Below are 27,754 nucleotides of genomic sequence, written 5' to 3' on the forward strand. Positions count from 1 at the left end.
TCCCTCCTGCCGGTTATTTTGGGTTCTTTAATGTTTGATATCTTCTGGGGGAGAGGGGGAGTAGAGACAAAAGGAAATCACTAAGTTGATAATTTCTTAATGCTACAAGTTGTCCTACAACAGCAGAGAGCACATGGTTCCTCAGAGACTCTACTTCTGCAGTGGTGTTGCATTGAGTGAGGAGGGCAGACTGAGGGAGACCGCAAGCCTGCCAAGGCCCAGCATCATTTCGTATACATCTCACTGCCTGCTGGTTGCCTGACTGTCACAACCCCAGCATCCCACGTGTTCCAACTTTTCCCTCCAGCCGTTGCAACCTCACCCCTTTTGGATGGTTTCTTAGCTGACTGGGCAACTGGTCGTCTTCTTCTCTAGCTTTTTAGGCTTTATTCCCATTCGTTGTCTTAGCTGGGCAAAGTACCTTCAGAGAGCCAGATCTGCAGTGCCGGAAAGGACAATGAGGTCAGCTGCCCTTCATCTAGAGAAGGCACTGCTACCATCCTTGTGTTCCACCTCCGCTTCTGCCATGTTGCAGCAATCACGAGTTGCTGCAGTCAAAGGCTGCTTAAATAAGGGTGGATATGTTGTTTTCAGCCTGGGGGCCACGTTCCCTTCTAAGCAACCTTCCAGGGGCCACATGCTGGTGTTGGGTTGGGCCAGAGGGGAAAGGAAGCAAAGCAATAAATATGAATTTTGCTTTTGTACAGTAGACTAGCTTCTACTCACATAATCCTTCCAGGCTAGCAAGAGTCATTATAAGAATCCAAGGGACCATTCCAGGCAATAAAATGTACTCAATGAAGGGTCTGGCCTCAGGATAGGGGTCTGGGGGTCCCAAAGGCCATATAGAGAGGCCTGGGGCCCACATACTGCCACCCCTGTATTGAAGCAAGCAGGGTCTCCTTTAAGGGTTACCTGAAGGAAGTCAAACCCCCATTTTAGGCTGGCTGTTGAAGGAACGTTCAAGTACCATTAGGAGCTCTCCATGATACTAATTTCCCACTCTGTTTATTGGAGATCTGACCCTGCTTTTTAAAACACATACATAGGAATAAGGGGGGATAACGGGCAGTGGAGCTCACATATCTATTAAGCATAGTTTGCTGTGACGTTCCTATCATTGTCAATAAACAGTGGTTGGATTTCCCAACTAACAGTAATTCACATTCTTTCCAGTGAGTGCTGCCTCTGTGCTCAGTCCCTGGAGTTAGCTCAGTTGGTTAGAGCGTGGTGCTGATAATGCCAAGGTTGCGAGTTCAGGCTACCTGCATAGTCCTGCATTGTAGGGGGTTAGATGACCATCAGGGTCTCTTCCAACTCTACAATTCTATGTTGCTGAGCTTTGGGGGGGGGGCAGGATCATGTTGTACTATAGAATTCACCATCCCTTTTCTCTGGGAATTTATCTATATAAGAACCACAAATTCATTATGCTGTATGCTAGCAGTGGGGAACCTCTGGACCATGTGCCCAGGGAGAGTCCAGGTTAGGGACAGTCCAAACTGCACCCACCTGCCCACCTGTAACTTCAGGTGTAGGGCACATAAATATGTGTCTGGGATCAGCTGCAAGCAGACTCCAAAGGGTCCATGTTCATCAGCTGAGCGGCATCGAAAGTGAACTCATTGGAAGAACCACTGTCATTGCCAGTCACCTGAGTGGGGACCCCCTTTGAAGTTAAACAGGTGATTGGCACTGACAGTGGACTTTCTTCTCAGTGGCTATGAACTGAAGAGTGCTGAGATAAGTTCCCCTGAAGATGATGCAACACCTGATTTGCGCTGATGGCACAGGAACACAGTGCAGGACAACTTGCATTGAGAGGAAGCCCCCTGTTGTTGACAGATGGAGGGCCCAATCCACTTGCCTGTGGGGTTGGGGGGTGTAAGGTTCCAGCCAGATCCAGTTCCCTACTCCCTTCTATAAGCAAATGATCATCTGAGACTCTACCTACATCAAGCATTTAGAGCTAACATTTTGATACAATGGGAGGCATTGGGTGGCACCCCAGTCATTGTGCAGCTGCAAAATCATGCTTATTGGATTTATCTCTACATAACAAAGATTTGTTATTGGAGTCAACAAGGTCTCTGTCCTTGAAATCTGGTTTTATGGAAGCAGTAACAGCAAGCTATTTTTCCATCTGCCAATCTCCCCAGTGACCTTTAAGAAATTAATTATTTGTTATCCTGTTCCTCACAAAGAGATATTATTAAACAAGCAGCAAATTGCCATCAGAAAGATGGGATCTCTGTTTTGTTTAGCAGCTTCAGTGCTGAAGTCAAGGATCAGAAACACATACAGTAATGACGACTTGGGGCTGTATTGTCAATATCTATTTTTTTCATCTGACACTGTAAACACATATGGCAGCAAATGCCTCTTCTTCCTGGGTAGCATTGCCTGAAAAGAATAGGGACATTTGTTCATAATCCTTCAGAAAATACCCTCTGATAATTCTACCACAAAGTACTGTACCCGAAGATACTATGTTAATTTTTTCTAGAACGGTGACTAAGGCAACCCTCCAGGCTTCTCTCAGTGGCCCCAGGTACTCTCCCAAGCCATGTCCACTCTCCAGCAAAACCTCTTCTCCTCTTATAATCCTTTGTCAAGTGATTTCGCCTGGCAGGAATGTGCCCTTGAGCACTGATACTGCCACTGGCTGGTCTGGGTGGAGGGCATGTGCATGTGTGCAAGCAATATGTCAAAAGTAGCTTATTGTTCAAAGGCAATTTTACAATGGTTGCATTTGGTCCTCTCCACCCCTGACCTGTGGCCTTCAGAAGGGAATGTGGCCATTGACCTGAACAGGGCTTCCCCTCCCCTGATCTGTAGCCTGCTTCAAACATGAGGCTTAAAGATGCTCTACAGGGTAAGGTTGTAGCAGCTGTTGGTTCTTTCAGGTACTAACTAAAAGACTGCTACTCAGGCTATTTCCTGCACCAATACTGGAGCCTTTACAGTGCTAGAAGAATAAGAAGGACCTGCTACCTTCTTTCTCTCGGTTGCTGCATTCATGAAGGATCTGTGTGGTGATGGAGAAGGAGCAGCAGTATAGAGAGAGGCTCTCCAGCTGACTTTTGTTCCTGCCAGATTCAACAATACTTCCATTCGGAGACACTTGTAAGACACCTATGCAATCTGGACCCTTTGATGTACATTAATGCAAAACCTGATATCAAAGTATCTAATGCAAAGTTGGGCTGTCTATTTAATTTCCCCTATGCCCACCTAAAAAATAATTTGAAATCGTAGAGTTGAAAGGGACCCCAAGGGTCATCTAGTCTGATCCCTTGCTTTGCAGGAATGTTTTCACCTGGGATATGCACTGTTCTTCAGATAATGATACAGCTTAATAAGAGAACATTCCACTGACAGAAACTGCTCTTTGCCATTGCAGAATGTTAAGAACTTAAGAGAATACACCTTCCATGGAAAAAGGCAGTAGTGTGACTCTTTCCACATTCTGTGTACAATATGTCTGGCACTGGCGAGACAATGTTGTTATTTTCTCCCCCTTCCCACTGTGCTGGCATCCTGGTTGAGTTCATTATTCAGTCTATTTCATTTCCTCAGTGTGTTTTTGTTAAGACCCTGACCCAATTTCAGCCTCATTAGAAGCATGCTTTGGGGGTTGTGTACACATACACACACACTAAAAAAATATACAAAACTGAATTTTAAATTTAGATTGGGCTGAGCTTATTCCTAGGGATGATTTGTTTTGTTTTGTGGATGGGGATGTTGAGTTATTGCAATATTGAGCTGCACTCATCTTGCACATGAACACATTAGCCATTGTGGCCATCTCTTCCTAAGGCTGCATGGCGTGCCAAGAGATGAGAGATCTGTTGTCCTCCAAGAAAATATGCTGCGTATGATTGTTCATGTAGCTTCATCTCAGTGTTATGGCACTTTTGAGAGTGAAGCTGCATGGAATCAATATCCAGCACAGCTTTGAGCCCCAAAGCACGGATGGAAATTGCACCAGTCTTTGCTTATCTCTGAAATCCCTCCATGCCAAGTCTTAAAAGTCCAAGAGGTAGGACTTGGTGAACATTTTCATGACTGCAGGAAGGGGCCCCTTTTAAAATACTTTCCCACAGTGTCCTGGAAATGATATTACAATGTTCATGTGAGGCAGAGAATGCACAGCAAAATATGGAATTAATTTAAAATATTCTAAAAACAAACACATACCCTCTCAGTTAATAGTTTCAAGGTTGGCAGGAGCAGCACCTTCCAGCCATCAAATGTCTGGGAAAGTTTCAAAGCCCTCCTGAATATTTATAATGAGGGAGATGGATGAAATTCACCAGGAAAAGATTTCCACACATGAGAAGCTGCCACTGAGAAGGCCCTGTTGCAGGTCTGTGATCTGGGCAGGGGCAGTTGTTGTTTCAAACATGCCTCTTCCTTCTTTATTGAAGCAGCAGCAATGGCAGGAGCAGATTCCACAAATCATTGCATCATAGATGTGTAAGTTAGCAGAGTCCCAATGTCTTCCCCTGAGTTTGTGGAAGTCCCACAGTTTTCCAGCACTGGTTGTGTTATATTTTGTAGTTGGGAAAATGTGACTACCCCTTCCTCTTCATTTAGCTTATTCCCTTGTTGATTTTAATGGACAAGTGGAATATAGTTTTGCAGTTGACATTAGTGCTATTTATTGGACATTGTCTGTGACATGATGTAATGAGTGGTGATGAATTCATACAATGCTAAGTTTTGGGGCTGTCTATATTTAAGGTTTAAACTTTACCTGGTCATTGCAGGAACTTTGATTTGTATATGTTGCTTTGGGGTTGTTGTTTAATTGTTGTTGCCACTGTGCTCCCCTCCTGTGCAAAGCCAGCACTAGAGTGGGTGTTCAGCCCCCATTATTTTAAAATTAATATTGCAAACAACCATTTGGTTATTGCTGCACAACAAGCATGCCTACATAGATTACATTGGGGGGTAGGGGGTAGGGAGGTGGATATTTCACTACCAGATCCAGATGGAGCTTGAGACCATTATGCGCATAAAACAAACTATAAAACATGGCTGATTCTCGCTGTGTGGAGGGGCTCCAGATTTCAGCACCATGGAGAATGGTGGTTTGGTTGGTTCCTTGCTTTCCCTTCAAATTACTCATTCTGCTACCCCCCTCGCCCAACCGAATGTCTTTCCTGAGGTGTTTATCACTGTGACATGGTGTGTGTGTGTTTTATGGCACTCTAAATCACTTCAGAGCAAATGGAGAGTGTGTTAATGTTGCTGATTTATTTTGCCAGGTCTGCCGTAATTTCCTTGCTACCTAATTATAGGGTTCAGATTCATTTACTCTACACATAATGTTTACTGAAGCCATATGTTCCCATGTTATGGAAGACTATATGCCACTTCCTTGAGTTTTAACCATGGATGGCTTTCACAAAGGGTTGTTAGTTTGTTTGTTTGTCCACCACAGGCCATGTCTCTTGTTCCTATGTACACCTTGAGACAGCACTCTGGGTCTCCCCATCAAAGCAAGCTCGCAAATGCCTCTGCTCACATGTTCTGCTCATGAGCTCCCAGAGGCTGGAATCAGCTGAATAGAACTGCTGCTGGCTGCTAACTCCTCCTGCAACCCACTTCTTTACTCAGCCATATATTTGTATGGAAGTAGTGCTGCTGTTGTGGCCCACCTTACATCAGGCCATGGCCCCGAAGCAAGTACCAACACACCAGTTGAAGATCATTGGCTTAGACCACTCAGAGCACTGTGGGATCCATTGCTAGAAGCAGCCAGAATCACTTTTGTGGAGGATGAGCTTGGCCAAGATGGAACCTTGTCTGGGTTGTTCTACCTCCTTGCTACTGCTAATCCTGCCCAGTCACTAACCCTCATCCTCTGGGCTTCTTCTGCCAGAAGGAGAAAGCAAGGCAAACAGAAGCCTCTGCTCCCTCTTCTTACCCTCTGCCATCAGCAGCAACAAGGAGGAGGAGCAAGGCCACGGGTCTCTGGGAGTCAGCAGTTTATCCTGACTAGGAAGCAGGCGTGTCAAATGCCCGACAATGCCATGCTGATGGCAGCAGGATGAAAGATCCATTGTTTGAAGTGAAAACTGATCCCCCAAAATAAAATAAACGGGTAAATTTAGCGCTCCCTGAAACTGACACTTTCCCCTTCAAAAGCTGAAATTTCAGTTTAGCAAAGCCCAAGTTATTTGTTTGGAAATTCTAAGGGTCTCTTGCATGTGTGCCAATGTACTGCATGATTCTAGATTCAGGTAGGTAGCCGTGTTGGTCTGACACAGTCAAAATATAAATAAATTTTAAAAATTGTCCAGTAGCACTTTAGAGACCAACTAAGTTTGGCCTGGATATAAGCTTCCGTGTGCATGCACACTTCTTCAGATACTACATGGGCATTCTACAGTAAATGGGTAGTGTCCACATGGGGATCTGGGGCCAAAATCATGCCTGCTAGCGCTGTCCATTCCTAAGGTCCATCCGTGCAGGAGCCTTTGTGAGTATCCCTAGCATGTGAGCTATATCCATGGACATCCACAGAAAAGTTTGGTAAAGGTTCACCCCTCCCACCAGATGATTATTTTTTTCTTCTGGTTCTCAGAATTTTGTTTCCTTTCAATGAAACTTCCTGACATTGATAAAATGTACAAACACTATTTTTTTCTCAATTTTGGGGCAGTGGGTGTGCAGAAATTAATTTGCCCCCTCTTTCAGTGTATTCTTCCCCCACCAGAAATATTCCAGTGGGTGTATGTAATGGTTCTAGGGATTGCTTGTGCGTACGTTGCCTTTACTCATGGCTAGGTTGCATGGCTGAACCCTTTCTGACAGGACAGCCTCTATTCCGTGGCTGCCTCAGTCACTGGCAGAATCCGTCAGTGGGCGTTTCTTAAACCGCTTCCAACATAAAAGCTGCTTGACGCCCAGTCTCCTCCCCTGTTGCCTGCGTGAAATCTTTCTGCGCAGGGTGGGTGTGGGCAAAGGAGCACTTGTCCCCTCTCCACTGGTCTCCTGCGAAGAGTCTTGGAGCCACCTCTCCGCTTCCTCTATCTCCTCCCCTTCTCCACTGGTGTTACGCTGATTACCTTCCCCAGCGGATGGGCCATCCCTCCCCCTACTAGGGCCCTCTCCACCATCGTCCGTGAGCCCCATCACCGCCTCCCGCTCCGATGGCAGTTCCCTGACATCCACCTCCCCCCCAGGACCCCCTTCACCCCCGGCCCGACCTTCTGACCTACTCTCGTCCCTATCCTCGGCCGACGATGCAGGGAATCCCCTGAAGGAGCTGTCGTCATCCTCCGAGGATTCAAAACCTGCTTCCCACCTGCCCCGACACCTTTCTGTGGGGTGGGTCTCCCAGTTTGCTTCCTCTTCCTTGGACACCTCCCCTCCCTCCTCTTCGGAGTCAGGGAAACCGACGAAGTCCTCTTCGTCGTCTGTGGTGCCAAACTCCTCCTCCCAGAATCTCACTGGTGGTTTGGGTTTCCTTGGGAACAGGTTGTGGAACTGTTCCACGAGGTACCCGTCCTCGACCGCCTCAGCCGGGACCCACGTGTTCTCTGACTCGGGTTCCCCTTCCCAAGCTACTAAGTACTCCACCTGGCGCCCCCGCCACCTTGAATCGAGTATTTCCGTGGCTTGGATCTGGTGTTCCCTCTCCTCTACCTGCGGGTGGGTGGTGACTCTTCCCTCCTGCTCTGGAAACTCCCGCCCCTCCCGGTACGGTGAAAGTAGGGACCTATGGAACACCGGATGTATCTTCATGCTGTTAGGCAGTTTGAGCTTGAATGCCACTGGGTTCACCTGCTGTGTTACCTCAAAAGGTCCCAGCCTCCTTGGTTGCAATTTCTTGCACCCTCCCTTTAGGGGTAACCCTTGGGTTGACAACCACACCTGGTCTCCCACCCGTATGGCTTCCTCCTCCCGACGGTGCTTGTCGGCCTGTCTCTTGTAAACTTCCTTGGCCCGCTCCAAATTCCACCTGAGTTGTTGGTGCAAGGCCTCCATTTCTTCCACAAACTGCTCTGTCGCAGGTACACTCCATCCTTCCTCCCCCCTCCCCGGGAAGGCCCTGGGGTGACACGCATAATTGGCCATGAACGGGCTCATTCCCGTGGATACATGTTCAGCGTTGTTATACGCAAACTCAGCCAGCGCCAACTTCTCTACCCAATCGTTCTCCCTCTGTGCTGGTCCCGGGGGTAAGGTACCTTGGGTGTAGCAAAGTCCACACGAAGAGGGGCAAGGTCCGAGGCAGAGTGCCGGGCGGTGAACAGGAACGCTGGAACAGGAGGCTGTGCAGGGAACAGGAACACCGGATGGTCGGGAACAGGAGGCCGAGCAGGGATCAAGAACGCAGGAAGGTCCGAAGCCAACAACGACGTTGCTCCCGCAACCTGGGGCCGGGCTGACTGGGCTTTTATCCTCTTCTAAGGCCAGGGGCGGTCCCGGCCCCCAGGAGCCCCGCCTCCTCTGGCCTTAAGGCGAGCACTCCTCCTGGGGGCAACCAGTTCCCTTCGCCTCTCTGCTCTAAACCTCTGCAGATCAGGAGAGGCCGAAGGGTTACTGGGCCCTGGAGGAGGCTCACCTGTGGCCACTGAGTCGTCAAGCCTCTCTGGGGCCAGAAGGGCTTCACCTGGGGCCAGCTCCTGATGCACTGCCACAGGTGCAGGCTCTTCAGCATCTAGGCCTGGCCCCAGTTCAGCCGGCCCTGGAGGCGGGGACTCCTGTGCAGGCCGGGATTCCTCTGTTTCATCCTCCGAATCGGAATCCCAGGCCATCACACCCTCTCACCTACGTAGCAGCGTAGGTATTGCTGGAGTATCCCGTTTGCTCTTTCCGCTTGCCCGTTGGTTTCCGGGTGTCGCGCCGTCGAGAACCCCACCTCGACCTTCAACAAGCTCATGAGCTTCCTCCAGAACCGGGAAGTAAATTGATTCCCTTGCGCTTCTCCTGAGCGCGCGCTTCCTGTCGTACTCCAATAGCAAGCACAGCCTTGGTTAGCTGATCCATGGACTGGGGGTGGGGAGCCCTTGACAGTTCATCCTTCACAGCCGGAGACAGCCCTTCCTCGAATAGCATTTGTACTGGTTCAGAGTCCAAATCCCATCCGAGCCGGTGGATCAGCATGGCAAAACGTGACCAGTATTCTCTAACTGATTGGCTCCCCTGCTTGCACCCCATCAGCTCCCGCCTAGTCACATTCTGTGCCAGTTCGCTTGAATACATCGCATCCATGGCCTGGAAGAATTTCTTAAGGTCCTTCAGGGCCGCATTCTGCGTTGCCATGAGGGGCCTAATCCAATCCCGAGCCCCCCCCCCCGGAGATGCCCCACCACGTAGGCTACTGCTTCTGCATCGTCTGCAAAGTCATTATGCTGCAGTTCCAAGGCATACTCTATTTCTGTTCGGAACGCATTATAGTCTTGGGGGTCCCCCCCAAACTTCTGTACCAACCCCGGTACTTTCCTGGCGATGGGGGTGGGTCTGACCTGTGCATCCAGTGCTCGCCTTTCATCCAGCCTCGCCGTTAGAAGAGCCACATGCTGTTCCAAGTCTCGGTTTCTCTCAACCAGACTCTCCCCTCCAGCTGCTTACTCCTGACCTCCGGATCCCCTGGTGACGCTCATGCTGTCTCTCCTCCGAAGCTGCGCACAAGCAATGTAAGGGACTGACAGATTGCTGTAATGGTTCTAGGGATTGCTTGTGCGTAAGTTGCCTTTACTCATGGCTAGGTTGCATGCTTGAACCCTTTCTGACAGGACAGCCTCTATTCCGTGGCTGCCTCAGTCTCTGGCAGAATCCGTCAGTGGGCGTTTCTTAAACCGCTTCCAACATAAAAGCTGCTTGACGCCCAGTCTCCTCCCCTGTTGCCTCCGCGAAAGCTTTCTGCGCAGGGTGGGTGTGGGCAAAGGAGCACTTGTCCCCTCTCTGCTGGTCTCCTGCGAAGAGTCTTGGAGCCACCTCTCCGCTTCCTCTATCTCCTCCCCTTCTCCACTGGTGTTACGCTGATTACCTTCCCCAGCGGATGGGCTATCCCTCCTCCTACTAGGGCCCTCTCCACCATCATCCGTGAGCCCCCTCACCGCCTCCCGCTCCGATGGCAGTTCCCTGACAGTGTACCTCCTTGCCATTGTCACCACCGCTCATTCTTCTGGGTCTAATCTGCCTACAAGGGGAAAAGCGAGATGAGAAGGTTCCGTGGCTCCCTCATCTTTAGAACATTTGTTGTGGCTGCCAGTGTCTGTGTCCTGCAAAAACTGAGGGTACCAAGCCTATGCCTGTTGGGCTACACATCCATAGGCAGGGCTTTAGAATGTGTAAAGGTTGGGTGGTATTGGGGACTAGGGTCAACAGATATGATGAGGATGATTTTATTATTTGTATGCCACCCATCTGACTTGGTTGCCCTAGCCACCCGACAAAATATTTTAAACACAGTAGAACATCAGCCATTCGGGGCCTTCAGATGTCTTCTAAAAGTCAGATAGTTGTTTATTTCCTTGACATCTGATGGAAGGGCATTCCACATGGGGGGCACCACTATTGAGAAGGCCCTCTACCTGGTTCCCTGTAACCTCACATCTTGCAAGGAGTGAACCACCAGAAGACCCTCGGAGGAGGACCTCAGTCCACCTCAAAACACACAATTGTCCATTCTATCAGTTTAGGGAAGGTTCAAGTGCTCTGCCACTGAAGCTATTTCCTTTCCCCAAAGACATCAGTCAGTTCTCATAATGAGAAACGTTCGTTCCCATGGAATAAAAAAGTGAGACTGTGAAAGTGGAAATTTCCCGCTTGTCTCCTAGGGGCTGGCAAGTGTTTTTTTGGAACCTTTTGATGTACGGTGCTCCCTTAACCTTCCCAGCGCTTACCACAGTCAATACCTTGATTAACGCTAATGCTTAGCTTGGCTAACTGCAGGCGCCGGCCGCCATTTGGAGCAATTAGTAAATATTTAATAAATTCCCTTAGTTTCAATATCTTTTTATGGGGCTGCATCAGCCATAAAGCACACCCAGAGCTGTTTGGTGCTGGATCCCTGGCCGTGTTGCATCATTTTGTGGTGACAGTTATAGCAGTACTCAGCTTGTGGACTCTGCTGAACAGTGGTGGCCGGGGCAGGGGGTGGTTTCAAGAATGAAATCTGTGTGTGCCACTTAAACATGGAAAGTTCTGCAACCCCAGTTCTTTGTGCCAATATGCCCAGCTACTCTCCTTAAAATAATTTGTTATAGATTAGTCATTTTTGAAGAAGTGTACATGTTTGGAAACCAGCTGCCTGTGTAGCAAGAGAAACAAGCACAAAAATGAAGTTCCGACCAAGAAGCCCTGCTTGTGTAGAAACCCTAAATCATTTCAGGTAGGATTCAGGCAGCTAGATTATCTTCCCACCCCTCCATTGTGAGTTAATTTGTTGGTCACAAAACCATTAAATTCCAAATTCTGAAACAATTGGAATTAGGTTATCTGAAGGACTCTATCAGTAATGGACATTGCAACCAATGCTCCCGGCATTTAACCAGTGCTGGATTTACGTATAAGCTAAACAAGCAATAGTTAAGGGTCCTAAGTGGGGCCGGCCAATAAATGTAAAGGGGGGAAAAACGGGATGTACATTTCCAAAATGTAATCTAAAAAACAAATAAAATAAAACCTACATAAGCAACAGTGTTTTGTTTTGTTTTGTTTTGTGTTGTGTAGGCTCCTATGATGTAAGTAATGGACCCCACCTGCTAGCCTGCTCCCTAAAATATCACTGGTTTGCTCATTTCTATATCAATTACTTTGTTATGTGCAAATGGCTTTAGATACCTATTAGGTCCATAAATTACCATATAGCATATATTCAACACAAAAAAGCGACAGTTTGTTGTTGACAAAGGACAGCTGGACATATAAAGGGCTCCATTCCCTTCAGTACCTTAGGGCCTCATCAAACCTAAATTCAGCCCTGCATTTAACCTTAAATGTAAAGGTAAAGGGACCCCTGACCATTAAGTCCAGCCACAAACGACTCTGGGGTTGTAGCGCTCATCTCGCTTTACTGGCCGAGGGAGCTGGCGTTTGTCCGCAGACAGCTTCCAGGTCATGTAGCCAGCATGACTAAGCCACTTCTGGCGAAACCAGAGCAGTGCACGGAAACATCGTTTACCTTCCTGCTGGAGTGGTACCTATTTATCTACTTGCACTTTGACGTGCTTTCAAACTCCTAGGTTGGCAGGAGCAGGGACCGAGCAACGGGAGCTCACCCCATCACGGGGATTCGAACCATCTACCTTCTGATCGGCAAGCCCTAGGCTCAGTGGTTTTTAGACCACAGCGCCACCCGCTTCCCTTGTATTTAACCTTAGGAACATCGAAAGCTGCCCTGACACTGACTCAGACTATTAGTCCATGTAGCTTGGTATTGCCTATGCTGGCAGTGACTCTCAAGGGTTTCAGGCAGGAGACTTCACCAGCCCTAGCCGGAGATGCTAGGGATTGAAACTGGGACCTTCTGCATGCAAAGAGGCTGCCCTACCATTGAGGCTTAGCCCTTCCCGATGGATAATTGTGGGAGCCCACCATTTCTTGATGATTAACTTCTAGCAGCCCAATAAGTGCTTTGGCTCAAAGTCCCACTTCTTGCATACCCTCCAACATTTCTCTGATAAAAATAGGGACATCCCATTCCATAATGATAATGTTACTATTTATACCCCACACATCTGACTGGGTTGCCCCAGCCACTTTGTGCTGCTTCCAACATATATAAAAGCATAATAAAACTTTAAACATTAAAAAAACCCCACTTCCGTATACTGGATTGCCTTCAGACACCTTGGGGGTCGGATAACTCCATACCCTCCAACATTTCTCTGATGAAAATAGGGTCATCCTACCATACCCGCCAACATTTTTATCCAATGAAAATGGGGGCATCCTAAGTAAAAGTGGGACATTCTGGGATTAGACAGAAACTGGGATGTCTTCTCTAAACCAGGAACATCCCTGGAAAATAGGGACACTTGGAGGGTCTATTCTTGGTCAATGTTGGGGGTGGAGCCAGTCAGCTATATGTCTTTTTTGTGCTATGTTTCAGTTAAAATTCGCCTTTGCATTCATTAAATCGCAGCACAAAAGAAATCCTGATGTAATAGTGCGACCGCCCCAACACAGGTGCTTTTTTATGAGTTCCAATCAATTTTGGGGAAGGTCTGTAACACAGTGGCAGAGCATTTGCATGCAGCAGGTCTCAGGGTCAAGTCCTGGCATCTCCAGGTAGGGCTAGGAATGCCCTCCCTGCAGTCACAACCAGTCAGTGAAAACATCACTGAGCTAGATTGTGTATGCTGACATAGTATATGATTGCTGGAAAATGCAGGAGGGGAAAGAGCTATTGTGCCTGGGTCCTGCTGGCGGGTTTCCCACAGATATCTAGTTGGCCACTTTGGGAACAGGATGTTCAATGTGATGAGTCAGTGGCATCTTGGACTGATTATAAGACAATGTATAAATCTATAAAATAAAACCTGTAAGTCAAGAGGAAATTATTCCTATTAATCAAATTTCTTTAGCTTCCCTTGAAATGCTTGCAAATGTCCCACTGAATCTGGGATCTTCCAAATTTGCCTATCAGTATTACCCACCTCATTCTGTCATTAAGGAGTGCACTTGACGTACGACATGTCCGTTTTGTGCCTCTTCATGATCCACAGCTTTCTTTTTCAGTTCCTCGGCAAAAAAAATTAAATAAATATTTGTGTTATTTTATGAGCACAATTCCCAGATCTCCCCCGCACCTTCCAGCAATACAGCCTTTGACTCGAAGGTACGGTTTCTGTCTCCAGATGTGATTAAGTTGCAGTGGAAAGGCTTGCTTCTGTTTGTACCAATCAATATTTGATTGCGCCCACACAATAGCCAACACAAGTCATAGGGTTGTCAGTGGGTTCTTGAGACACCGCACACTAAACGGGTAAACATTGAAAGCAAAGCTGTTTGCAGCAGTTGCAAAGAAAGGTTTGGCAGACTTTTGTTAGTGGTGATCTCTGCAGCCCTGGGCACTTGATGGAAATATGACAATCAGTGACAGCCATAAGTCTTCTATTAAGTTATTAACTCTCCATAACAGAAATTCACAATTTATTTCCCTTCATGACAGTATGCAGCGAACAGGTAACCTGCAAGTAGTAGTAGTAGTAGTAGTAATAATAATAATAATAATAATAATAATAATAATAATATTCATTCATTCATTCCCCACCCATCTGGCTGGGTTTCCCCAGCCACTTCAAAAATAGAATCAAACATTAAAAACTTTCCCAAACAGGGCAGCCTTCAGAAGTCTTCTAAAAGTCAGATAGTTGTTTATCTCCTTGAAATCTGATGGGAGGGAGTTCTACAGGGCAGGCGCCACCACCGAGAAGGCCCTCTGCCTGGTTCCCTGTAACCTCACTTCTCACAGAGAGGGAACAACCAGAAGGCCCTCGGAGGAGGACCTCAGTATCCCGGCTGAACGATGGGGGTGGAGACGATCTTTCAGGTATACAAGACCGAGGCCATTTAAGGTTTTCAAGGTCAGCACCAACACTTTGAATTGTGCTTAGAAATGTACTGTTTGTGTGCATCTGTGCAGGGTAAAATCATTATAGAACAATAAAAAGTGGTGTTCTGAAGGTCAGTTTAACTTCTGAATGCAGTTAGAACTGGGGCTGGTAAGGGCAGCAGCTCAGTGGCGGAGCACCTGATTTTCATGACCTCAGGTTCAGTCTCTGGCATCTCCAGGTAGGGATGAGAGTTACCACATGTGCAGCTTTCTACATTCTTGCAACTGGAAAGCCTACTATATAAAATTTCCATTGCACCTCATCTTGTGTATTGTGGCCAATTTGCAAAATCACTTTATAACAGGTTCGGTTGCACTGGGTGTGGAGCCTTAGGGGTGCTGCAGAGGGTGCCACAACTATGATTTAGAATGGAACATGAGAGGCAGTGGGTGCCAAACTTTGGTGTCACACAGGGCTCAGCTGAAATTTGAGGTCCTAAGGTCCGCCATGGAGCGAGCTAGATGGACCAATGGTCTGATTCAGTATAAGGCAGCTTCCTCTATTTTTGATGACAAAGTAGCCCAGAATGGGGCAGAGGGAAAAAGAGAAGATTTCCCCACCAGTTCCCCTCTGCCTAAACAGGACACAGAAACCTGCCCTCGTAATATGCCAGTAATTGCTTTATGTTAAAAGTATGGATATGTTATGTTGTTGTATAATGTGATATGGTGTTTGGGGAAATCCTGAGCACCTTCCTGGTCACTTGGACACCTGGGAAAAAAAATAAAGTTGGTTGCTCAAGTTTATGTAATACAGAGTGTTTCTGCCCATTCACCACCACGACTGCTGCAGGCAAACTCCAGCAAATGTTTTCCACGGGGGAAGCTGAATAATGAATTGGAGTACACCTGACTTGAATCAGTATTGCATGTCATTTGTACTTAATAGAAGACGTGGTAATAATATTTAGCATTTATATAAGGGATTTCAAGGGTTTTCTGTCATACATCAGCTGAGTAATCCTTTCAAAGCTCTTGCAAGGCAGGTCAATATTGATTATCCTCATATTACAAATGGGGGTGGGGAGGTGGGGCTCAGGCTGTGCAAATAGCTGCTTGCTTACACCCCCCTCAAGAGTCAGCGGCTGCCGCACAACCTGATTATGTATTTTTCCGTGAGATTTCTTGCCTACACCATGAGGTCCCAGGGCAGGTTACAACAATACCATCAGGCGCTGATAGAATCAAGGGAAGGGGGTTGTAAAATTATTAGAACAAGTAAGGACTTCCTAGGTCATACTCTTAGCCACTATGAACACTGCATGGTATTTTGTATACTGCCCACTTCTTTATGGAGCTGGTGATAGCACCTGCTGGTCATGGTTCCAGCAGGAGATATGAGTGTGGGTGGACCATTACCACCAGATAGATGCCTTTGTGCTTCCTGGAAGATGACACTGGGCACACAATAGCAGAGGTGGTAAGGAGAACAAGTGGTCTAGAGATGGACATTGTTCCTGTGTGGAGTTCTCTGTGGAACTCTGTATTTCCCCTCAAAACAACTGTGCTCCTCCAAACACATTCCCCATGCTCACTTGTTGGAGCAGACCTGTGGATGCTGATGCCAAAATGAATTAGTAGGCCTCCAAGGTGTCACATGTCTCCTTGGCTCGCTCTTTCTTTCTTTCTTTCTCTGCCAGTGACTAGCTTTGCTGGCCTTAAGGAAGAATTGCAAGAGGAACCTGGTCTTTGTTGCAATGCATGGGTGGGTGGGTGAATAAGATTAGCTTTCGAACAGTTATTTACATTGATGAATGGCCCTAATTGGATAGAATAGACTGGTTCTGCTGAGCTAATACCTTTGAATATCTTGTCTGGGGCAATTAATATTCCCTTGTCACGCATCCGTTCAAGCTATTAGAAGAACGCCTTATGTTCACACTCCTGTCACATTTAACAAATGATTTTGTCAAGACATTCCTTATAGGCTATTGTTGATAGATTGCTAAATTTTTGGTATCCCATTACATATGTAAAAGCTGTTAACTGTACCTTTCAACATGCATACAAGGGCACTTCAAAAGCTCAATTCACAAAGACATGACACTTGTTTGCATGAGAGTGCAAATCAAATTTTCTTTTGATAGAAATTGGGTTAATCTAGTGTAGAGAAGTGAAAAGAAGATGTGCTGATGTATATTTTTTCGTAAAGAAATTATACAAAGTAGCCTCTCTCTCTCTCTCTTTAGAACAAAACCTATGGGTGATATGCAACTATGTTTTACTTAGAGTAGACCCATTAAAATTAATGGACTTCATTTAGTTATGTAACAGAATTCCCATGGGTCTACTCTAAGTAGACAAAGGTTAAGGACCCCTGGACGGTTAAGTCCACTCAAAGGTGACTATGGGGTTGCAGTGCTCATCTCACTTTCAGGCTGAGGGAGCCGGTGTTTGCCCACAGACAGCTTTCCGGTTCATGTGGCCAGCATGACTAAACTGTTACTGGTGCAACGGGACACTGTGATGAGTGCCAGAGCACATGGAAACACTGTTTACCTTCCCGCTACAGTGGTACCTATTTATCTACTCATGCTGGTATGCTTTCGAACTGCTAGGTTGGCAGGAGCTGGGACAGAACAACAGGAGCTCATCCCATCACACAGATTTGAACTGCCGACCTTTTGATCAGCAAGCCCAAGAGGCTCAGTGGTTTAGACCACAGCACCACCTGTTCACTTTACCTCTACTCTAAGTAAAACATAGTAGACTGAAGTTGAGTGATTCCAATAGCATGCTGGAAATGTGACCCAATGGTCATCCTAACTTGCATATTATAGTGTCACCTGCATAATGAGCCACAGTTTGTTTTTTGCTGCTGCATCACACTGCTGACTCACATCAAGCTTGTGGTCTAGTAAGACCCCTAGATTCTTTTCACATGGCAATCCAGGTGTCCCTTGTTCCTGCCTAAGTGCAGAACCTTCCATTTGTCCCTATTGAAAATGATTTTGCTAGTTTTGACCCAGTTCTTCAATCTACTTAGGTCATCACGAATCCTGATTCTATCTTCTGCGGCATTGGCTACTCCTCCCAGTTTGGTGTCATCTGAAAATCTGATGAACATCCCCTCAATATCTTCATCCAAATCATTTATAAAAATGTTGAACAACAATGGGCCCAGCTAAAATTGTTGACATCAAACTTCTTATCCAGCAAATCATCACTATCTACCAAATGCCTGTGAATATAAGCGTTTTCTTGGTGTAGAAAATATGTTAATGATGGTGCCAGGTGGAGCTCACTGAGGAGAGTATTCCACAAATGGGGAGCCACAAATGAAAATGTTCCCCCCTTTGTTTCCATCCTCTAAACCTGCCTCAGAGAGGACAACCAGACAATTGCCTCAGATGAAGATCTAAAGATCCAGCTAGGTTCATATGAAAAGAGGTGGTGTTTTATTCTATTTTTGAATAAAAACTTTTTATCACTTTGATGTGATAATGGTCCTTGATAGAGGATCAGATTAATAAGTGTAGACTAGCATGTTGATTTCATTTGAAATCAAATTTTTAAAAAGAAACGATTAGCATTGAATTTAACAGGTTGGGTTTTTTTAATCATCTGGTTTTATTGATGGAACCTCTGTAGAAGGGGAGGGAAGTACTGTATATGTAGCAAAAAACACACCCCTACATGTCTTTGAAAGCAAACTAAGAGGTTAAATGTGTGTGTGTGTGTGTGTGTGTGTGTGTGTGCGCGCGCGCTAAAAAATAACAGCACCATTTTCTCTTGTATCACTCTAGAAACTACACATTAGTCATACTTTGTCCCATTTTTTGTAAGGTAAGGAAAGATGATTGAATCCTTGGGACTGCTATAGTTCGGTGATCATGTAACACTCATTGCTTAGTGCATTTCCTTAAGGTTTGGGGATATAATTCTTATTAAACATGAAAAGCTGTGCACTCAAAGCCAACAGGCTTGGAGCCATGTAGCCTGAGGGTCTAACAAGAAATTAGTCTCATTTAATCATATATCTCTTGGGTGGACTGGAGGTCAATTAAGGCAATTGCTCTGGTTTGTAATCCACCACAGAATGTTTTAGCTAGGCAAGGTACACAGATTGCACTGGTGATTCCTATGGGGTTAACCACAATATATACCTAGTGAGATTCAGCTAGGTAGAAATCTGGCTGATGTTGTTCTCATTTAAACCTTCTAGTCCTCAACATAGAAAGCCTCTCTGCCATTGACTGATCCCCCCCTCCCTTATTCCTCTTCTCGTGCTTTCCACTTTGTGCAACCTAATCTGCTTCCTCCCAGCGTTTTCTTCTATTCTGACTCACATAAAATAGTTGAAGTAGAAGGTAACTTGATGGATCATCTACCTCCATTAGCTGACCTCCATCCCCTGTTATCCTTTCCTCTCCCATTTTTCAGTGTCTCACTGTGGTTCTTAGGACAGAGACACACATGCTTTCTACTAATTCTGTCTTGCTGCAAAGCAGAGCCTACACTTTCTGTAAAACAAACATCCCCACAATCATTTAGTTCAATGGCTTCCAAACTTACTTTCTTCTTGAGAGTTTTGGTGGACCACTTAAACATCCCCCCCCCTCGCCCGTTGTAGCTATTGTAATGTTCTATGCTAGATGCTTTGTGGTTTTTAATTTTACTTTTATTGTTTCTATTTCTTATACACTGTGTGTTATTGCACTGGAATTCAAATTGTAATGCAACAAAATGCAATGTAAGAAATAAAAGAAGCAATAAAATATAACTAAAAATCGATATAGATGTTTTATTCAATGGGTGCTCCATCACCCATCTTCAACTACCAATCCACAGACATGTTGTGGACCACCTGAGCAAACCTCAGACCGCTGGTGGCCCACAGACTATGGATGGGGAGCCCCTAATTTATTCAACTCACCTGTACATACCCTGGGTCTCCTTATACAGTCGTACTTTGGATCATGAACACCCTGGAACTCGAATGTTTTGGCTCCTGAACGCCGCAAACCCAGAAGTGATTGTTCCAGTTTGTAAATGTTCTTTTTAGAATTTGATCATCCAATGGGGCTTCCGTGGCTTCTGATTGGCTACAGGAGCTTCCTGCAGCCAATCAGGAGCCGCAATTTGGTTTTCAAATGTTTTGGAAGTCGAACCAACTTCTGGAACAGATTCCGTTCGACTTCCAAGATACGACTGTACATGTCAAATAGGGTCTCTAAGGGGATTCCAGCCCCCTCTCTCCAGGCTGTGGGTGAGAGCTTGTGTTACATAATACCATCATAAGATTTCCTTTCTTAGACACCAAAATGTCTTGGGTTGTATTAAGGTCTGTAGCAGTGAGGATCGACTTTCCCTACAGGTTCCGTGTTAAGAATTTCCTTTATTTTATCTTGACATCTTATACATTACACTCTCTTGATAACTACCCTGAACATTTTGGGACTGAGTGCCCCAAACTGAATGAATTTAATGAATAAGGCTTCAAGGGGATTTTTTTTTTTTTTTTAGTTGAAAGAAATCTGTGACCTGTCCCTGCCCTGGTCAGTGCTATCTACTTAATCAGCAACTTGGATTTTTTATTTTGTTTTTTACATTCAAGTTGGTTCCATTTGTTCTTAATGCAAAAAAATGAAGGGAAAGGCTAAAGACCTATTCTTACAATACCTTGGTAAGGGACGGCGAATGTATTTATAATGGCAAATGGCAGATCGATGTCGTCGGCACCATGTACAGATGAATGTTCAGCCGCTTACTGCTCTCTGCTTTCTTTTATCACAGCTCCGGAAAGCAGTGATGGATCATATATCTGATTCTTTCCTCGAGACCAACGTTCCATTACTGGTTCTCATCGAGGCAGCCAAGAGTGGTAATGAGAAAGAAGTGAAGGAATATGCTCAAGTGTTCCGCGAACACGCCAACAAGTTAGTGGAGGTAAGAGGACAGTGCTCTAACACCTTGCCTTGGCAGGAATGTGGCAAAACAGCAAAATGGTGTGTAAAAAAAGTAACTTGTGCAGCAAACATATATATAATACACTTACCCTGGAGCAATGCACTCAGTGGAACTTGCATCAAAATAGTTGCATACGCATTGCAGCTGCAAACTTTTAGGTTTATCCTGAGCCACTATGTACTGTGAAGATAGTGGGGTTGTCATCAATAGTGGCAATGTTTGCACCTATGTTTGCATCTGTTTTAGTCACGGTTTGTTCAACAAACCACGTGCATCCCATAGATGAGCAAACAAGCCACAGTTCTTGCTTCATTTCCCTGTAAACAGCAAGACTGCTTTGATTGGACATAATGCCAAAACAGAGTTTAAAAGCTATGGTTTGTAAGGCAACCACAAACCACAGCTTCACATCATGATTTGTTTCTAGAAAACAAGCCATATTTAGTCTACTGGATGTTCCAACAAGCCACACTTTGCCGAAACAAAACATGATTTAGCATTATATAGAAACCAGGACACAGTGTGTGTGTTTGATCTTTTTTTTTTTTTACTTCAGGAGAGGAGATGTCTTAGGTTTCGCTTAGTTGAAATCTATTTACTTCCTCAGCTTAGCCCTATGGGGCCTTATATTTCACCACAAGCTTAAACTGCACCCAGTCGATTGAGGGCTAGCTCATATTTCCTGTGTCTTGTCAATAAATGCCTCCAATATCCACCAGTAGATTTCACTTAAATCTTTGCCAGCCAAGCAGTACAGCAGGGAGGCTGTCTGTACCAGGCACAGGGCCAAATAGATGTTCCAGTGCACTGTAGCTGACACAAATGGATTAGAAAGCACATTGGGTAATTATTAGATTGTCTCTCCAAAATAGTTAATGCAGTATTAAAAAGAGGATGCAGGGTGGCTTTCTAGTGAACAGTCCTTATATGCCTAAACTCAACATAAGATAACCAGAAATGTAGTTGTGTTTCTTTTAGACTTAAAGGTTTACATCCTTGGAGAGTGAAGTGGTTTCAGGATCTCCACCTGAAGATTTGTGCATGCATTGAGTTTCCTATAACACACCTGCATAAATCTCCTTGTTTGGCATATTCTCACTGAAGCTGGAACTGCACAAACCTCCAGGCTCCTACAGAGGAGTTCACTGCCCTTTTGCTCCACCTAGTTAGCTACGAGAGAGTTTAACCACAAACCCATGTTCAGGTGTCACGCTGAGACAAATCTTGGAATAGCTCAGGGCTTCTTCACACTTCCACTCCTCCCCCCCCCCCCGGGGAAAACCGCTCTTCAGTGCTCAATTGGAGTAAACAGCAACTGGGGTTTTGCCTGGATTGCCATTTGTTCCGATTGATCACTAAAGAGTGGGTTTTCCCATGGAAAGGAGCAGGGCGAGGGGGAAAGTGCTGTGAGTCGGACCCATCCTTTCTAGGCATGGCCAGTGTAGCATGCTTTTTTTTCAGAGAGTACTCAAGGGTATGCAGTCCTGGCACCGCTTTTGTTGTTGTTAAAAAGTCTGGCACTTACTGTAACAGCTTCATGGTGAATACTGACACCTGTTTTTCTAGGGGAAAAGCACAGGGAACAACACAAGTGGAAGTGTGGACAAACTCTCAGTCAAAAAAGACTTGGGAGGAACAAAAAGGCCGCCAGCTCCTTTCCAGGAGTCCCCATCTTTGCATGGTCCCAGTAAGCCATAATGTGGCTTGCCATGATTTGTCAATGAGGTTGCTGTGGCATGGGAAACCCTCTCACTGATATCTTCTCTGGGGTTCTGTGGCCACTGCAGATAGCACCAATCTCACTGTCATATTTTCTGCCATGTTGGAGGAACACTGTAAACTTCAAGGGCTTGAGGGTGGGGTGGGCCAGGGTTGAATACAAACCAACATGGGGGAATGGACAGGTCCAGCTCCCACTCCCAAGGCTCTGGGTGGGTACTTTATGGCTATGGAAACTATCCATGGCTCTCAGTCATGCAGACTTTTCTTTCCTGCTTTCTGAAAGTGGCAGCCAAGTGCTCCAAATGGTCATCCGCAAGAATGAGAAGGCTGATAGAGCCTGAGCCTATAGAGGAAACAAGTGATCAAACATAGGGAGCCTTTTTTCCTATGAATGATCTTCACATAGCAGGGTGGGGAGTTTTTCCCTTTCCTTTTTGCTTTCAAGCATCTAGCAAGGCTCAATAAAAAAGAAAAGAAAAGCTCGCCAGGATTATATGGTTGCTGGGCTACCGAATGGGTTGCTAGTTCCATGGGGAGTTCAAGACTGAGATGACTGGTTTGTGGCAGGAGAGACTTGCTCACTCTCTTCGATTAACAGCAATTGAAAGTATATTTGTTTCTCAAGAGCACAACTATAGTTCCGTTTTTGTTTTTATGTTCGCTATTGTTGCATGGAGTTACTGACCATTTGTTATTGACCTCCTTTCTCGGTTGAGTTGGCAGATCCTCAGTTGTATAGCATTGCTTCTCATGCTACATTTATTTCAACTGAAATTAAAACATAAATGGGATCTCCCCAAAAATGCAGTTAAGACCCACCCTTTCTGCAGTCTCTATACTTTCTGATGCTATTAAGAGAATGGAGCCCTGTGGTCTGTCTTGACCAGAACTCCCTCAGGTAGAACTGTTGCTTCAACAGCCTGTGGAAGCCTTATGAAGGATGTCCAGCCACAACCTTCATATTTCCCTCACCCCCCCTCCAAGAAGTGTCTGCTCTTTTAAAGGGCAATTGCCCCACTTTGTAACCACAGTCTCCTAAGATGTGGAGGCACGGAGGGCTCTTGCAGTTGGCAGCTTTTAAACGGATTGTTTTCCCCCAAAGGCAGGGAGGGGAAATAAAATGGCAGCCCCCCCCCCCGTCAGTGTCCTCCTCTCTGAAAGCAGCAGCCGCTGTTTGCCACCTGCAAATGGGGGGGGGGGTGAACTGGGACAGCTGCTTTGGTTTGGCCCTAAAAGGTTCCAGAGTCTCACTTACAAACCTGTACAGGAGGAAGCAGTTCCTAAGTGCTGCTATTACTCTTAAAATAATTACTTTGCCCTCCCCCCACTGCAAATTTGCCAGTCTCAGCAGAGCAAGGAAGTTCTTGCCTCCCTTTGGTCCCCGCCTGTTTGGGCTTGCTCTCCTTCAGAGCCTTGTTCCCAAAGACAGTCACTTTGCATTAATAAACTGCAAAGGAGGATGTTGTGAAGCCTAACTCTGTACCAATCACTTTCCCCTCTTACAGGTTTCTAGGGATGTCCAAAATAATCAGCTGTCTGCAAAGAGCACTTGTTGGTGGCAAAGCTGTATAAGCCTATATTTTATGGTGATTAAAATTTGATATAGTGCAGGCAAATCAATAGACTTGCAGGGCAAGTCATTTGCAACAGATGGAACTAAAGAACAGCGCTTCTATTTCTGCTTTATAGTCTCTTTGTCTATTAGGCTCACAGGAGCTGTTCATTAATATCCCCTTGACCATACGGATGTCATTTGGGAAAAGATTTCTTTTGGTTTTGCAAAGTCAGGAAACGGTGTCTTCCCTTCGGTCTCTCCCTTGTGGAATTGTGGCACCTTGTTCTAGACAAGACTTTGTTCTATTTTCCCTGCTATGCCCTCATTGGATTCCCCAGCTTGCATTGAACCCCTTTCTCTGCATGTACTTACTGTAAGGTCCAACTATGTCACCCATTTTGCTGGGTGCGTTGTATTTCCCTTTTCTTTTTGATTGTGCTCCATAAACCAGGGGTGGGGAACCTCAAGCCCAGAGCCAAAATGTGCCCATCCAAGACCCTTTCTCTGGCCCTTGGGACTCTCTCCCCTGGCCTCACTCCTCACTGCTCCATGCCCTCCTAAACTGATTTTGTCCAGCCGGAACGTGTCTTGGAGTTTATATACTTTATCTTGTTTGCTTGGGTGGAGAACCCTGTGGGTGTGTAGAAACCTCAGACGTTTTTGTGGACGAAATGTAAAGAGACACATCCACTGCTTCTCTGCCCACCACTGCCATATGGCCCCCTGAAGGCTGCACAAGGGGACATGTTGCCCTTAGGCTGAAAATGTTTCCCCACCCTTGCTGTTGTGTGAGAAGAGAAGGAATGAATGGAACTTGAGCGTCTCCTGTGGTATGAAAGAGAGTGAACCTCCTTTTGCAAACTGAGTGTCTGAACAGGGCAACCAAGCAGCCATTAGTATCATGTGTGTTGGGCTGGAACCACCCTCCCAACACTGCTGCTTACCTGGAGTGCACAGGGCAATGGTGAGATCAGGCAGGGGTGCTGAGGTGAGTGCCAGGTTGGGCGTGTCGCTCCCCCTGGTGATCCTGCATATCACAGACCTCATAGCACCAGCCAAGTGTCTGGAGGACACTCTCCACTACTGGAAGGGGCCAGACCTTAAAACTTACATGTCACATAAAATCAGGTTGTGAATAGTTTCCTAGTGTTAGGCTTTTCAAAGCAATCTACATTGTTTTGTCATGATCCTTACAGCTGGTACAATTGTACTTTTGAGTGGGGATTGCAGAGACTAAGTGATGGCTTGCCTTTGGCCACCTAGAAGGTGCATGGCAAAGGTAGGATTCAGGTAGGTGATTCCTGGCTCAATGGTTATGCCACCGTGCCACATGCTACAGGCGGCACTAGGCTCCTTATGAGCATGAAAAGCATCCCAGCACACCAAACCAGCAAAACCAAACAGCTGTTTATTGTGCATCTGCTTCAAGAAGTAGTACAATTCACCCACATTTTAGTGGAACTTTATTTCTGAACTGGCATCATTGTGAGAATGGAATGCATCCATGGAATTTGTCTCCAAGTGTGGCAGGAGGTGCTTGATATGTCGGCTGCTTATCTATTTAAGCCTTTCTTATTCCCACCTCTCAATAAACACACACTGACTGCCAGACAGGTGGAATGACAGGCATGGGCACATATGTTGATCCTCCAATTCCCTAACCACCCTCCCCCCAAATGAGCAAGGTAATAGCTTGATGTTCTTCTAAAATGGTTTGTGCTGTTTAGCCGCCACGTGCCTGAGGAGCAAGTATGGCTTGTGCCAGCCTTAGGTCTTGGCGTAAGACCCCAGGAGCTGGGGATTCTGGCAAGGAGACGATGCAATTGCAGATCCTGGCTGCAAAACTCCCCCTGTGGCAAGCTGGCTTTGCAGAAATGGGTCGAACGGGCTGCAGATGGAACGAGGGGACAGCCCAGACAGCTGGTGTTTTGCCGGTTTCAATGCATCCCTTGACAACCTTTACTGGCAGAGTTTGTATTCAGCAAGGGGAGTCCAGGGAGGTGACATGATCAGGACTAATTTGGGTGATAATAGCCCTTTGAATTTTTTAAGCAGTGCCTTGGAAGCCATAGATTACCCACTACCATTGTAACATCTCCCCAGGGGTTGGAGGAGGGTGTGTGTGTGGCTTGAGCAGGTGTAGTCATGGGCTCCAAAACTTGAATTCACCCTGCATGAAGCTGCCTTTTAATAGCTGTCTAGGAAGTTTATACCAGTGGAGGCTGCAATAGACAACAAAAGCCGGCCTTATTAAGAGGATGCATATCTGAAACCCCATTCATAAGGAGGGCAGGCCTGTGAGGGTGTTTCAGGAGGTGTGACCTTTCTCTCCCTCCCATGATGAGCAATGTCTGCCAAAATACCCCTCCCCCAATGCGCCCATTGTGCCCAAGATCAGTTAATTAATATTTGTTCAGTACTCTGCACACTAAGTGGTACCACTTGATTTATTCCTTGAAAGTATTTTCACCCCACTTTTCAGCTTACAAAAAACCAGTAGTAAAACAATCCCTGTCCTCAAGCTTACAGTCTAAAAGACATGTGCAGCAAGGAAAAGGGATGGGTTTGGAGGAGGGGGAGAAGCAAACACAAAAACCAGATCTTAAAATTAAAGGTTTTAGGCTCATGCAGGAGGGAGGATCTGTATAAATGTTTCACTGTGAGACAACCCCCTGCACATATAGAAAACTAGCACTTCAGTTTAGGAAGAGATCTTCCCCATGACATTGTACTTTATATTAGTCGGATGCAGGAAGCTTTGCAAGTTTAAAAACATCCCTCTGAAAGAGGATGCAGTGAAAGACTTTCATTCTCTAGTCTTCCTTTTTGGCTCATACATTCTAACATGCCAGTCCTAACTATTTTTATTTGAGATAAATGGGAAATATTTCTCTCTCTGTTTCTGTCTGCATGTTTTGGATTGTAGTCTGAGTTGTTTATCTGGTGCAGTTGAACCCTACCCACCCTCTGCAACATCCTTGGGAATCCTGTGGTCCTACAAATGTTGTTGGATTCCAATGGAAGCATTTTGGAGAGCCATCATTCCCCCATCCTTTACTCTTAAGGACAGTGTTTTGGGGAGTTCCACAGTAATTTTATCTTCTCAGTATAGGTTAGGCTGATGGACTCATTTATCTGAAGCCATCCAATGAGATTTATAATTGAGCATTTGAACCCTGGTCTCCTTTCCAACACACACACACACACACACACACTCCACGGCATTGCTTCTAGTGCTGGCCTTTAGCCATGCAGTTATTTATTCAAAACCCATCAGCTCTTTCCTTGCCTTTTCCCTGTTAGTCACTGAATTTTGTGTCCCGTTATATACTCAAAATATTGTGTTAACACAAACACCTCCCCTCCTCATTTGCTAAGTCTCATGCTGTGAATAGCTGAAAGGGGGTGTGATATGTCTGAAGACAAGGAAAGTTGCTTCCTGCCCATTGGCCTCTTTTGGAAGAAAGCCAGATGTCCTTGTTTGTCTAACTAAAATGCCTGGCAAGTTCCAAAGGACATGGCAGAGATGGATGTTGGGATGTGTGGGCAGGAGTGTGGGGAGAGGGGTGGGCAGAAATATATTGAATCCAGAGAGGGTAGCCCTGCTAGCCCGTTGTTAATAAGGACATCAGAAGAGCCTTACTGGATCAGGTGAAGGGCCCCTCTGGTCCAGCATCCTGTTTTCACAGCAGTCAACCAGATGCCTATGAAAAGCCCAAAAGCCTATTGTCATAACTCATGTTCAGGCTTATTGTGTTGGGTCCCCTGTACACCTCATAGAGGATGCTGTGGTTAAGTGGTATGCAAATAGTTGAAATAAATAAAACAAGCATTTGAGTGCAACATTTGTGCTCCTCAGCAACTGGGATTCAGAGATATATTGCCTCCTATTGTGGAAGTAGAACAAAGACATTGTGGCTCATAGCCATTGATAACCTTATTCTCCATAAATTTGCATAGTCTTTCAAAGTGATCCAGAT

The 27,754-nt window shown here is 45.8% G+C and overlaps 1 protein-coding gene across 6 annotated transcripts in view; it reads left to right on the top strand.

The window, feature by feature from the left end:
• Positions 1-27,754, top strand: part of CTNNA2 (catenin alpha 2) — a 516,699-nt gene that overhangs the window by 361,437 nt on the left and 127,508 nt on the right. For all 6 annotated transcript variants that reach the window (XM_083398285.1, XM_083398284.1, XM_083398286.1 and 3 more), the window contains one exon: positions 20,324-20,476. In XM_083398285.1, coding sequence (XP_083254411.1) covers positions 20,324-20,476 — 153 coding nt within the window. The remainder of the gene's footprint in view (positions 1-20,323; positions 20,477-27,754) is intronic.

Source organism: Podarcis tiliguerta (genome assembly GCF_965153285.1).
Source record: "Podarcis tiliguerta genome assembly, chromosome: 9".
Lineage (NCBI taxonomy): Eukaryota > Metazoa > Chordata > Lepidosauria > Squamata > Lacertidae > Podarcis > Podarcis tiliguerta.